The sequence below is a fragment of the Alosa pseudoharengus genome, unplaced genomic scaffold (genome assembly GCF_046254945.1).
Source record: "Alosa pseudoharengus isolate Yale_2024_CS ecotype anadromous, Long Island Sound unplaced genomic scaffold, YU_APseudo_1.1 YU_APseudo_1.1_scf_20, whole genome shotgun sequence".
NCBI classification, from domain to species: Eukaryota; Metazoa; Chordata; class Actinopteri; order Clupeiformes; family Clupeidae; genus Alosa; species Alosa pseudoharengus.
In genome coordinates, this window is record NW_027468664.1 from 20,749,234 (window position 1) to 20,761,733 (window position 12,500).

General features: G+C 41.4%; 1 protein-coding gene across 1 annotated transcript in view; it reads left to right on the top strand.

Moving 5' to 3' along the window:
* ncam2a (neural cell adhesion molecule 2a) overlaps positions 1 to 12,500 on the top strand; it is a 68,402-nt gene that overhangs the window by 22,714 nt on the left and 33,188 nt on the right. Inside the window, exons 6-7 of the mRNA XM_076297193.1 lie at positions 2,398 to 2,515; positions 6,348 to 6,517. Coding sequence (XP_076153308.1) covers positions 2,398 to 2,515; positions 6,348 to 6,517 — 288 coding nt within the window. The remainder of the gene's footprint in view (positions 1 to 2,397; positions 2,516 to 6,347; positions 6,518 to 12,500) is intronic.

Below are 12,500 nucleotides of genomic sequence, written 5' to 3' on the forward strand. Positions count from 1 at the left end.
ATCTGTCTATCTGGCTTTCCATCTGTGAGTTTTTATGCCTCTCTCTCTTCCCGTGTGTGTGTGTGTGTGTGTGTGTGTGTGTGTGTGTGAGAGAGAGAGAGAGAGGGGGGAGAGAGAGACAGAGCGAGAGAGAGAGAGAGAGAGAGAGAGAGACAGCATTCATAGTGTAAGACGCTCAGAAATGATATATATAGCCTCGGAAACATAGAGACATCGAGCTATATCCTCACTTGAAAGAGCTTGTGTGGACAAATAGGGTGAAGAGTTAAATGGCAATGATGTTATTACATACTTGTTAATCTGACTCCATTTGATTAATAATTTGTATCACCAATCAATTACCAAGTAACTAGTTTATCAGCTATGGAGGAGAATGGCATGGCACACTACGAGAATTGAAGTTATCCGATTGGTAGGCAAATGAACAATTTAATAGGCATTCAGTCTTAAAGGTAAATGTAACCAATATCACTTCAGTTGAATGTACAAGTAAACTCACATGGTCTACTGTAAGAAAGTAGCCAATGGTAACAAAGGAAACTTAACCAATTCACAGAGGTAAACTTGACAAGTTAAAGATAACAGATACACCAGATAAAACAATACAAACCCAGAGATAGAGAAAGGGGGAGAGAGAAAGACAGAGAGAGAGAGAGAGAGAGAGAGAAAGACAAAGGGAGACAGAGAGAGGGGGAGAGAGAGGGAGAGGAAGAGGGAGAGAGAGGCAGAAGACCAAGCCACATGGGCCTAGCTCAAGAGGAGAGTGGAGAGGGAAAAGAAGAGAGAAGAGAATAAGAAGCCCCAAGAAGGGAAAGAATAAGAGAGCTGGAGGACCAGAGCCTCCACTTTTATCATTCACTTGGGCCATCCCCGACTCATCAGAGCCTTTGTTGTCTGAGGTGGATGGGTGTGGCCCAGGTGGATATCATAACTTTATGCTACAGTTTAATTCTTAATTTACAACTATGCACAGATACATTCAATTGTAACAAAACCATAATCAGACTGTTGCCCACATTACAAGTATTAATTTAAGACCAAACATGAATGTATTATTCACAACACATATTTACAGAGCAATACTGTATAATGAGGTTGGCCTATCTTACCATAAGACATCAAGTAGCCCCAGGACTGAGTTACCCTCTCAGTAGAAGGGCCAGAACAAGGAGCAAATGGTCACTTTATGCATGAGCGGGTGTTGGGGATCCTTGGCCATGGCCAGCTAAGACAATACAGATCAAACACAGGCATCCACACATGTAAATTGAATGCAAAAGGCATTCTTTAGAAATGCATAAGGTTTGGGCAAAAGACGGGCCTTACAATAGGATTTTCTGTATTCTGCATGAATGACCAGACACATGTGTTTTTTGGCCACCGCCATTCTATTACCTTTGACACATTCATTTTGAGCATGCTGTAATGACATTGTCAGGATCAGTATTGAAAATAAAATGACATCCATCAGGAAAGATTGTAGTGAGGAAGCCGAATGAAAACAGCAATAACATTCCTCTTCTCCATTCGAATGCCTCTGTTAGGTCCGTTCAGATCGGACCAGTCATTTCATACCAAATTCAAATAACACACACACAATTCAAATAACCCCTATCAGAAAACAAATACATTCGCTTCCGCTGGTGCTTCAGAAGCATTGGTGTAGAGCTTTCCAAACATGGCAGCAGTGTGACATTCACTCCTTGCCTTGTTTACCTGGAAATATTGAATAATTTTCCAGCATATGGGGACAAAAAAAGTGATTGTTATTCAAAACAGTAGTTTGTGGGCAGTTCTTTGTGTGGCCCAGGATTGGTAATTTCCCTGTCCCCTGCCATTTGCCATCGCACTCATGCTTGAGTGGGCATTCTGTCCGCCTTTAAAAGGTTATTTTCATCTACTTAAGATAATGCGTGGCCCATAATTTTGCATTGGCTGGCATTTCTGGCTTTGTAAACATGATCACAATGGCTCTGTTGGCCTGACCTGCCAGCGGAATACTAATAAGGAGCTGCTATTTTCTGCTATTTTTTTTCTTCTTTCTTTTTTTGTTTGGGGGCGCTGGTTAATTTATGAACACAAGGAAATTGATGGTTTTCCATATCATCTCCTTAGTGAATTGGCAAAACAAACATTGCGTGTGTAAGCCAAAAACATTTCCAGAATATTACCAGAAAATTTTCAGGATATTAAAATGTGGTATCAGCTGGTTCAGTGTAGTGTGTATGATATGTGGTGAGGTGTCAAATATTTCAGATATCAATTATTTCTACTAAGGGCTGGTTACTATTCATTTTCTGTTCAGTATGTACCAGTTCCTAATCTAACCCCTGACAAAAGAGTGCCCAAGTGAATGTGGAGCTCCGTGTGATTCTTGTCATCTGTGTGTCTCTGCAGTGCCTCCGGTTCTGTCTGTGCCGCAGCAGTCCTTTAATGCCACTGCTGATGCAGACGAGTCGGTCACCTTCACCTGCATCAGCTCCGGATCACCTGACCCACAGGTCACCTGGCATAGGTGAGTCAGATATACTACTAATACACCCTTCTCTCTCTCTCTCTCTCTCTCTATCTCTCTCTCTCTCTCTCTCTGTGTGTGTGTGTATGTGTGTGTGTGCTCTGATGAAGCAGGTGGTAAGCACCATTTTTACAACCCATCATGAACACATAAATTATTACACTCCACTGACAGCAGGAACAGGCTTGACTGTTATTTGAAAGCTGTTTAATTTTGTATTATGTGAACGGTCGGTTTGTTATATAGGGTATTATAGATTGTTGAATATACAAGATGTTACAACACCAAAATAATTATTTAGAGCTTTCAATCAATGGAAAAAAAAACATAATTAAAGCTTACCGGTATGTTGAAAAAGTTCAGACACATCAATCTGGCAATGGCATTAAATGTCATACATAGCAGATTAAAACATGCTGCAGTTACCTTGTCTGTTCTTGCCAAGGCATTGCTGTGAGGTGCTAAATTGTGGAATCTGATCGAGCCACTCTCCATGGTGCTGAAAATCTCCCCTTATCCTGTTTGTGCAGTAACTAACCCTGGTGTCAAATAATCGTGCATGTTCTGTTGAATATTTATTACATAGCTCATATTAGTTTGTTGACTACAGATGACTGGCAAGTAAAGTGTTTTGCCAACATTTATCAGAACTATGTTTGTTCAATAATGAAGAAAAAAAAGCTGATGCTGAAAAATGCTCCACCACATCAATCAAGTTTTTGGAATACCTAGACAAGGGTGTTCAATGGCATTGAATGCCATATATATCTGATTAAACCTTCCTGCAGTCACCTTGATGAAGCTGACTGCTCTTGCCAAGGCATTGCTGTGAGGTGCTGAACCCTGGAAACTGATCGGGCCGCTCTCCAGGGTGCTGAAAATCTCCCCTTATCCTGCCTGTGCAGTGACTAACCCTGGCCCTCAAACACAAACAGCTCTGCAGCGCTCCCACTGCAGGTGTTGGCCCTGACCAGCCCATTGTAGGGACGCTGCTCTTAAAACGCGTTTTCTTTCCAGCGGCACACTTTTTTCTCTGATCCACTCTGGAGTCTGAAGATAGCTCTGCTCCACTATGCATAAGAGCAACGAGAGAGGGAAAGAGAGTGAAATAGATAAACAGTAAAAAGAGAGTGAGGGAAAGAGAGACAGAGATACACAGAGAGACAGAAAGAAAGAGAGAGGCAGAGAGACAGTAAGAGAGAGAGAGAGAAAGAAAGCGGGAGGGAGAGAGATAGATAGAGATAGAAAGAGAGACACAGAGAGAGACAGAAACAGAGGGCGAGAGAGAGTTTTATAAATGCTAGAGAGTGCCACCTCCAGTCTGACCTACAGCACAGGGAAGAGTGCTCCTGTGGGTCATTCTAATCCTCTTCTGCAAAAAACTCTATTTTAGGTTATCACATTGGACCGGACATGGCCTCCTCTCCTACAAAAAAGTATCCATCTGCAGTGGAGTTCTTTGGAGAGGGTTGGAGCTTAGCTGCTGCCATAGGCTCTGAGACCACAGCTGTGCCTGGCTCTTAGGTCAGGCTGGGCTGTGTTTGTGTGCTGAGAGCTGAGGCTTTGAGGAACATCTGTTCTGACTCATGTTTGATCCTGGGCAGCTCCAGGTCCTTGGTCAGTCAGTGTGTTGCCTGTGGGAGACTGACTTTGTGGTCAGTGTGGCTCATGGCTCAACGCCAACCCCTTTTTAGACAGCTGTTTGTTTTGTTTACTTTTATTCAATTTGTTTTTATGGCTCTCTGTTTATGAAAATGTCTCTCTGATTAGCTCTGATTAGCAAGAAACTCCAAACTCCTGAAGTGTGTTATTTTGAAATGGCAACTAAAGCTTAATACAGAGGTGAATATAGGCCACAGATTATGTCATCTACTTTTTCTAATGCTTCCCACAAATTATGCACAATTAGTTAACTTATTAGTTAAATTATCACCTGGAGAGAAGAAATACTCTTTTCTGATTGGCTGGTGGAGTGGCTGTTAATTCTAAATAACGGGACACCTATAAAGTAAAAAAAAATGAAACACTGTTCCATATCAATGCTTATGAATGGTAACTAGAACAACCATAGTAAGATGACAATTGAGCCTGGAAGCAGGCTTCGCAGCAATGAAATCAACTCAAAACAAGCTAACTGTCCATGCTATCGCTGTTAGGGCCAAAGAATGATGTACAACAAACTGAACAAGTCGGCTTCTTTTTAAACAGAACCGCTTGTTTCCTTTGTGTGCTATAAAAGCATGACTATTGCCTATAGTGGCAACCAGGTGATAAGCAGGATAACAGCCTTTGAGGTGTCCTGTTATACGGAATGAATGGACTCGGGCGACATGGGAACAAAGTGAACATTCTGAACTTTCTGCTGGAGAGTACAATGTTCTAGGACTTATCCACTTGGACATCTATTGTGGTTTTCTAGGAATTGGCTCAACCTCAACCCCATTAACACTGTTCTTTTGTTGTTTTGTTCACAAATTGGCTGCATGTGCAAGCGACAATGTAGTTTACTTAATTGCACCACTAAGCTTGAAAACAAAGTGAAGAGAAGAATAAACAAATTGCATTGAGACATGGTGGCCAAACATGTAGAATTTCATTGAAGTGATCGATTCACACCCTTTCAGGCAGGTTTAAATTACAGGGAAGAAATCTAATTAGATTCCAAGAGGATGTTGTTATGTGCATGCAGGAGACAGATGCACTGTGGAATGATGGAGGAGCAGTTGTTGGGAGAATCAGGCAATTCATGGGCAATCCGTTGATAGGCACATGAAGGCACAAGGTCATTTGAGGAGACTGTGTTAATGATGGGGTGTGTGGTTGCTTGTGGACACACACACACACACACACACACACACACACACACACACACACACACACACACACACACACACACACACACACACACACAAAATAAAAGGGTATCCTTCTTTGGATTGGAGCTTTTGTTACCAACAGTGCCTGTCATTGAAATGTAATGACTTGATGCAAACATTTTCCAAGAATTGGCAGTTATTTGTCTGTAAAATAAATGGTCTCTGTCAATTCCTTGCAATGACCCCTCATCCACCTGAAACAATCACTGATACTGCTGTCATCCGCTGTTGTTTATTGGTATTGTGCTCATGTCTGTAAACAAAGCCTCACAAACAGACTCCTCACAATTTCCTGTCGATTTTGGCAAACATGATGGCCACTGCCAGGGTTATTTTGAATGCCTTCACTTGGTCAGGTTATCACCTGGACCCTGATCCCTGCCATGTCTCAGTAAGCCCCAGCTGGACTGCCTTTGTGTGTGTGTGTGTGTGTGTGTGTGTGTGTGTGTGTGTGTGTGTGTGTGTGTGTGTGTGTGTGTGTGTGTGTGTGTCCAATCATGCTTTAGATTACACCACCCAAACACCATTGCTTTAGATTTACACTGTTAAATGATGATGATGACAACAATGATGACGATGGTGACGTGGAGGGCGTGTGTGTGTGTGTGTATGTGTGTGTGTGTGTGTGTGTGTGTGTGTGTGTGTGTGTGTGTGTGTGTGTGTGTGTTCCCCTATTCTATGTGTTTATGTGCTCTAATGTTTCTTTGTGTTGTGGTATTACTCTATCTTTCTTCTTGACTTCTCTCATTTATACTGTCATCTATTCTCTCGCTCACTATCTTTTATCCTCTCTTCCCCTCCTCTCTCACCTATACTCTGTTCTTTCTTTATTCCTTCCTTATTTCCTTCCTTTCTTCCTCTCTTTTTACTCTCTCTTTTACTTTTCTTGATCTTCCTGTATCCACCTCTCTTTCTCCATCCCTCTCTCAACGATCCCCTCCTCCCTCTTCTGCCAGGAAGGGCCAGCTGATCCAGAGCTCGGAGCAGCACGTGCTGGCCACTCTGGAGGGTGGCCGCAGCACGCTGATGGTGCGGCGCGTGGGCCAGGGCGATGGCGGGCCTTACACCTGCCGCGCCACCAACAAAGCCGGCATCCTGGAGAGTCAGCTGGTCCTCAAAGTCTTTGGTGAGAGAACCACATACTCGTTTGTACAGAACCAACCAGGTGTTTTTTTTTTCTACTCGATAACCCCAGTGAAATGCTCTCCAAGGCTGTCCTGTTGGTGATGTTTTTTTTACCCACAAAGGTTGATTTGCTAGTGATTTTGTTTTTGATGGTACATACAGTAGGCTTGGTTGTTGATTGGCCGCTGAGTGAAATCTCCTATCAATTATACTAGAAAACATCTCTCCTGTGTGTATTTTAAGTTAACTCTGTCCAGCTTTGAGGTAACCTTTCCGCTGCTGATGACGGTGATGTCTGATTTAAAAAGAATGAATACTTGCAGAAATTGACTTGTAGTTGTCACTCAGTGAGACAGCAGCTGGCAGAACCTGGCCCTGGGTTGCTAGAGTAAAAGGGAGAGTTATATAGATAGATAGATAGATAGATAGATAGATAGATAGATAGATAGATAGATAGTTAGATAGATGTAGATCGGATGTTTAATGTTAAAGTTTTCACACATCACTCCATGTTCCATAGCTAAGATTGTGGTCACATCACCACATACAGCACACATACTGTATAGCATGCAACATGATAGCACAATACAATACATAAGACATCACATGAGAACACACAAGTAGGCACCTCACTAACACAATCCACATAACAGACAGAATAGAATAGAATAGAATAGAATAGAATAGAATAGAATAGAATAGAATAGAATAGAACAGAGCCTTGTAGATAGGGCCAGAGCCTTATAGATATCCAGTGATATCGCTGCCTTGAAAACGCTACGTCATGGCTTCGATACTCAATTCATCTTTGGCCCCACAAACCACAAACATAGAACACACAAACAAGTTTACACAGCAGGTACATATACTGTAGCACACACAAACAAGACTACACAGCAAGTACAACATACAAGAACTTCATACATTGACAGATATGCAGCATGACATGGAAATGTGAAAAAAAGGCTGATTTCAATAAAAGCAATAAACAATAAATAATATAAAATAATCTAAGATATCAAAGGTTCAGTGGGGGCAGGGGTTATGAATTATAAAATTCCTATTATGAATTATAAAAACTACATTTCTTGAAAAGGTTTCTGCTTGATGTAGGTACTCTGTATATTCTTCCTGAAGGGAGTCTTTCAAAAGTGTGATATACTGTAGTGGATGATGTGGGAAGTGTACAGTTCCACCAGCTGCCTCTGGGGGTTCAGTATAATTTTACTGGCTGTATTTATAATTTTTGTGAGCTTACTTTTGCTCCTATAATGTAATGTATGAGATGACACTTTCCAGCAGACTGGTGTAGACCATCCTCAGGACTTCTCTACTAACAGCAAAGCTGTTAAGTTGCCTTAAGAGAAACAATATTTGGGTTGCCTTCTTAAAAATATGGTCTGTGTGTTCAATACAATTTAGGTTACGGTCTAGAATGGTACCTACATATTTAAAGCTGCAGACAGCCTCAACATGTTGGCCCCTAATTATAACTGGCTGACATGTAGGTTGTCCACCCCTAGTGTTGACAACTCATTTCATTGGCATATTTAAGTAGGCTAAACTGATTACCACAGGTCTGCATCACATGGATAATAATACTGGAGAAAGAACACAGCCTTGAGGCACTCCAGTGTTTAAAATAACAATGGCAAGACAGCCAGTTATCTCCTGTTCATTGAGAGTGATGGTATGCCAGACAGAACTACATACTTGATCAGAACTAACCCGATGTGTGGTTTTATCAAATCTACTATAAAACTGATAAAGTTAATTTACAAATGAACTGAGTGGGCAATGTTGCTTCCGGGCCTCTCTACCCATCATAAGACTACTTCATGCTTTATGGGCATCCCCTGTAACAGACTGACTCTCCTTTTTATCTTTATGTTGTTGCCTGGATTTTTAATCCCTCTCAATTCCCGTCTTTTTTCTTTAAAAAAGGGTAATGTTTCCCTGAGCAAAAGCAGCCCTCTTCTCACGTAGGCAGTTTGTCAGTTCATGAGAGACCCTAAACTTTATTATTGGGGTATATTTTAAGAGTTTTTGTTATGACAACATTCTCACAAAAGGTGATGTAAGATGTTGACTCAAAAATTGCACAGTTATCAAAGTTATCAAAGAAAATGTCCCAGTCTGTATCATCAAAACAGCCTCTCAGTCTCTCCTTACAGACATCAGACCACAGCGATATCTCTATGACCATAGGTAGGCTTCTCTCGTTTGATCTTGTCTTTGTAATTTGGCAGCAGATGAATAACATTATGGTCTTACTTACCCAAAGGTTGGCAGTGCACTGCCTTGAATGCATTAGGTATGTTGCCATAACATTTGTTTTATCTAGAGTCCGAGAGTCGCGTGGGGCAGTCTACAGTACTGTTGTAGAGTCGGCAAGTGACTGGAAATGTAAAGTAGGAAGATAGGCTGGTCCACCGAGCGTGAGAATGCGTTGTTATAACTCTCACTTATCCGATTCGCGGCTTCCTCATATTTGGGTCCCGGTATATATGTCAGAATGATGGTAATTTGTCCGGGGTAACACTGGATCTCTACATAAGTTTGCTCAGCACTGTGACGTGGAGGGGACAAAACTTCTTTTGAAGAGGGCTTTTGAAGAAAGGTTATAGAGTAACAAAGACACACGCTGGTTGGAGTGGTATTCAGAGCACACACTCAACTGTAGAGATGGCACTTGATGACAGAGTTGTCTCTTTGGGGCCTTAGAAAATTGCTGGTTATGTTGATTGAACACTTTGTGGTGTTTCGAGTGATCACTCTTATACTCTGAACAAACTTTGAAAATAAACACCTTGGCGTGCTTAATAAAGTTTATTTACTCAATCTGTTCAAGAAGGGACAAATGACTGACTGTGATCCTGCACTACTTAAGGAAGGGCAAAGGTGGCGTTAAATAAACACTATCTTCAACTCAAGGTGGCTTTGGAGAGTAGCCAAGTGATGCTAATCAGGACATAATTAGCACAAGTGTTCTTACCATCAGGGCATGATTGTCTGAGACTTTTTTCTGTCAGGAGTCATGGACGTGAGATGGTCATTGAGCAGGCAAATGACAAAGTCGCATGCCCTATTAAGTATGATTAGGCCATTAGCAGAGATGCATGGGGAATTAGGATGATTATATAACACATGACCAGGGAAGGTGTGAGCAACAAGTTTGTGGCTCAGGAGGGGAGGATTAGGAGATGATTAATTTAAACACATTTGGAAACCTTGAGAAGAGAAGACCAACAACAGCCAAACTGCCACTGAAAAGAGCATGTTTAAAAAGCATGCTGACTATTGTCTGGGTTATATAGTTGACAATCTTGTGCTGTGAAAACTTTTGCTAAATTCTGTTGGAAGCAAAATTTTGGTCAACAGAATTATACAGTTCAGTCTGGGCGCATCTAGTGGAAATGATAGGTATGTCTCTTTGTCCCTCTTATGAACATATGGAATTAAAATGAATTTGAGGATAATACTTCATTCCTGTAAAATAAACATACCTCAACCTATACCTTTGTGTAATCAGAAGTCCAGTGGACCAGTGTGATTAACATAAAGGGGCCACATCCTCACCTTATTTCTTAGTCTGTTAGCAGGATAAAATAACATTTCATTCAAACAGCTTCATTCAAACTCACTTTGACTGTACACGTAGAGAGAACTCCATGATCGTAAACTGCATTCTCACCCCCTCATCACTCAGAAAGTCAAAAGGAGGGGGTGATGACGATCAGCCAAATCAGATACCACCTGCTTTGTTACATCTCTGCACGTAATCCTCTGCTAAGCCATGTAAACAATTTGGAAAATCAAGCTGCCATTTGTATTTTTTTTTTTTTCTATTCAGTAAGCTGATAGCAATTATTTGAAATATTCACAGGGACTTTAATTGTTTACATGTGCTGATATTAAGTGGTGTACCATGACAGCAGCACTCAGTGTGCAGTAGTGGAATTGATGTGAATTTTATGGTCTGTCCTTGTGCCATTCTATGTGCAGCTTTATTTAGCAGAAATTTGTTGCCATAGGATGTCATAGGATTGTTTGCTGACCCCTTTCACAATGGCACGCAGCGTTTCTGATGATGGGTTTGGACATTGAAATCATGGTGCATTACAAGACCTTGCAGGAAGATTGCAGGAAGAAAAGCGATAAAAAAATATATAATAATAAAAAAAAGAATGAAAACTAACACCTAACAACTAGCATCACTTTCAGTTTAGCATCCCTTTCGGAGGAGCAAAGTTACACAGCCTAAAGCCAGTCATCTGACCTTGTGAAAGTGATATTTTGAAAAGGGTGGGGGGGTGAAAATTAGAGCTAGATTGAGGGGGAGGGGAGAAGAGGAAAGAAGGAGGGAGAGAGAGACAGACAGAGAGAGAGAGTGAGAGAGAGAGAGAGAATCCATTTCAGAGCAAAAACAAAGCAGAGAGAGGAGGGGAGAATGAAAGAGATATTTCATGAAAGAAAATTCAATTTATGTTTTTTTTACACGCTGCTGGCCTGCAGATTTGTTTCTATCATTATTCCAATGCAGCGCTAGGCTCTGCAGGAGAGAGAGAGAGAGATGGCGAGAGAAAGCGAGAGAAAGAGAGAGAGAGAGAGAGAATGTATGGAGATTTATTCGTCAGTCATGAGGACATTTTCCATGCCCCAGCACTGGTTCTTCAAAATGCACATTTTTATGAAGCTTTATTGGACAGAAGTTTTGTCGAGAGACTAAGGTTGTAACTGAGCTGTACTCTCAGTCCCAACAGAAGCACACAGTTTAATTCAAGGAAAGAATCTCTCTCTCTCTCTTTCTCTCTGGCGTGTGTGTGTGTGTTACTGTAATGTATGTTAGTGTGTGTGTGTGTTTGTGACAGAGAGAGAGAGAGAGAGAGAAGAAGATGTTATACTTTTGGCTGGAGGGAAATGATACAGCTTCGCTCTAATGGTTTTTATTGCACATCAGGAAAACAAACCATTCTATTTCATGAAACATAAATGCAGCAGAAACACTTGGGTTTAAACCCAAACTATTTGTAAATCCAAATGTGAGAACAAACAGTGCTGCATCTTTAAACCAACAAACAGGGCAACACTTAGTTTGATTGGGCAAGGGTCTGTTTGGATCTTTATATATATATATATATATATATATATATATATATATATATATATATATATATAGATAGATAGATAGATAGATGCTTTATTAATCCCGAGGGAAATTTTATGCTGCAATCCCTTTAATTGTTATTATAAAGTTATAAAGGGAAAGATTGTAGATGCAACAGGTCTAAATGTTATGACCACAGATTGTGTAGAAGGGCTAATATAGCCTGTAAAACAGTCACAGTGATATAGTTCATTTCTCCCCTCCTCTTTTGTGTGGCGTTGAAAAGTTGGATGGCCCTGGGGACAAAGTACCTCCTCAGTCTGTCTGTTGAGCATGACATTGACAGAAGTCTGCCACTGACCATGATCCCTTGTTTATTGAACATGCTGTGTAGTGAGTGGCGGTCATTGTCCATGATCGCCAGCATTCTGCTCATGGTCAGTTTCTCTGCAGTTGTTGTGAGTGTCTCCAGCTCAATGGCAACAACAGAGTCAGCTTTCCTTACCAACCTGTTCAGTCGCCCAGCGTTTCCCTTCTTAATGCTGCCTCCTCAGCACACCACAGCATAAAAGAAGATACTGCCAATGACAGACTGGTAAAACATCCAGAGGAGCGTACTGCAGAGACTGAATGGCCGCATCCTCCTCAGGAAGTAAAGCCAACTCTGCCCTTTTATATACAGTGCATGTGTGTTGGCTGACCAGTCTAACCATGTGTATCCATTCCCCAGGTATTTGTACTGTATGTGCTGACCACCTCCACATTGACCCCTTCAATGGAGACTGGCAGGATAGGTGGCTTAGACCTCATGTAATCCACCACCATCTCCTTGGTCTTTGTTGCATTTAACTGCAGATGGTTGAGCTTGCAGCATTGC